The 1116-nt window shown below is 48.8% G+C and overlaps 1 protein-coding gene across 1 annotated transcript; it reads right to left on the bottom strand.

The window, feature by feature from the left end:
• On the bottom strand, window positions 1-1116 carry LOC121425371 (beta-3 adrenergic receptor-like). The gene has a single exon (XM_041621399.1). It carries the CDS (start codon window positions 1114-1116, stop codon window positions 1-3), a length of 1116 nt encoding a protein of 371 aa, XP_041477333.1.

Genomic DNA, 1116 nt, shown 5'->3' with positions numbered 1-1116 from the left:
CTACATACGGTTTGTTGCTGTCGTGCGTGGTTTAGAGGTGCCAGGGTTATGGGGATCGACTGTGCGGCAGCAAATGACTTTCTTGAATGCTTCTTGAAAGTTTGGATGTTTGAGGGCGTAGATGATTGGATTGATAGAACTGTTGGCTGCTAGAACCATCGCCCCGTAGAGAGTGAGGACACTGGTACCCGGTATGATGAAATTGACAATACTCGGGATCAAACAGACCATGAAGATACAGACAACGATGAAGAGATTTTTTGTGATTTCATATTCGCGCTTCATGAAGGCTGTCTGCATGGCTCTGGAATCTGCGTTGGCTTGGGATGAGGCCGCCTTCGGCCCGGTGGACCTACTGTCGTCTGCAAATTTCTTCTGAAACTGGCGGGTCTGACGCAAGACATGGATCATGATGAGAGCATAGAAGACTGCTGTGATGACCAATACGACGAATATGGCAGCTGCCTGGAGCAGGACGTAGTAGAATCGGAAAGGGTTCGTATCGGTGACGCTACAAAGCATGTAATACCGGGAATAACCTAATTCCCCGATTCCCAACGAAACCGGAAGGGCCGTGATGGTGATGCCCAACATCCAGATTCCGATAACGACCATGCCGATTTTTCTTGGCGTATGAAGCCCGCGATGACCACGTATTGATTTAGAGATGACATACCATCGTATGAACGCTATGGCTGCGAGGGTCATGACGCTTACCCCAAGGCATAGCGAATTGAGTCCGGAGACGATTGAGCAGACGATCTCAGGGAGAGGGTACTCCTCGCCTTGAGCAAGCAGGCCCACAACCATGAATGGGAGGCTGAGACACGTAAACAGGTCGGCCACGGTGAGATTGACCACCAAGATATTGGTGGTCGTCTGGAGCTTCTTAGATACGGTAACGGCGACGATTACGAGGGAATTTCCAAAGAGACCCAAGACAATGATGAAAAATAAGCAGGAAGAGACAACCAGACGGTGGTGGTAGGCGATGCGTGAGAAGGGTGTTTCGGTAGATTTCACGGCAAACAAATAAGATGTTGATGACCCAAGTGAAGTTATGTAATCAGTAGCAATGACAGTTACATTGTCCACGCTGTTATCATCATTTTCCAT

The sequence above is a fragment of the Lytechinus variegatus genome, chromosome 12, assembly GCF_018143015.1.
Source record: "Lytechinus variegatus isolate NC3 chromosome 12, Lvar_3.0, whole genome shotgun sequence".
In the NCBI taxonomy this organism is placed as follows: Eukaryota; Metazoa; Echinodermata; class Echinoidea; order Temnopleuroida; family Toxopneustidae; genus Lytechinus; species Lytechinus variegatus.
This window is presented reverse-complemented; position numbering and strand designations above follow the sequence as displayed.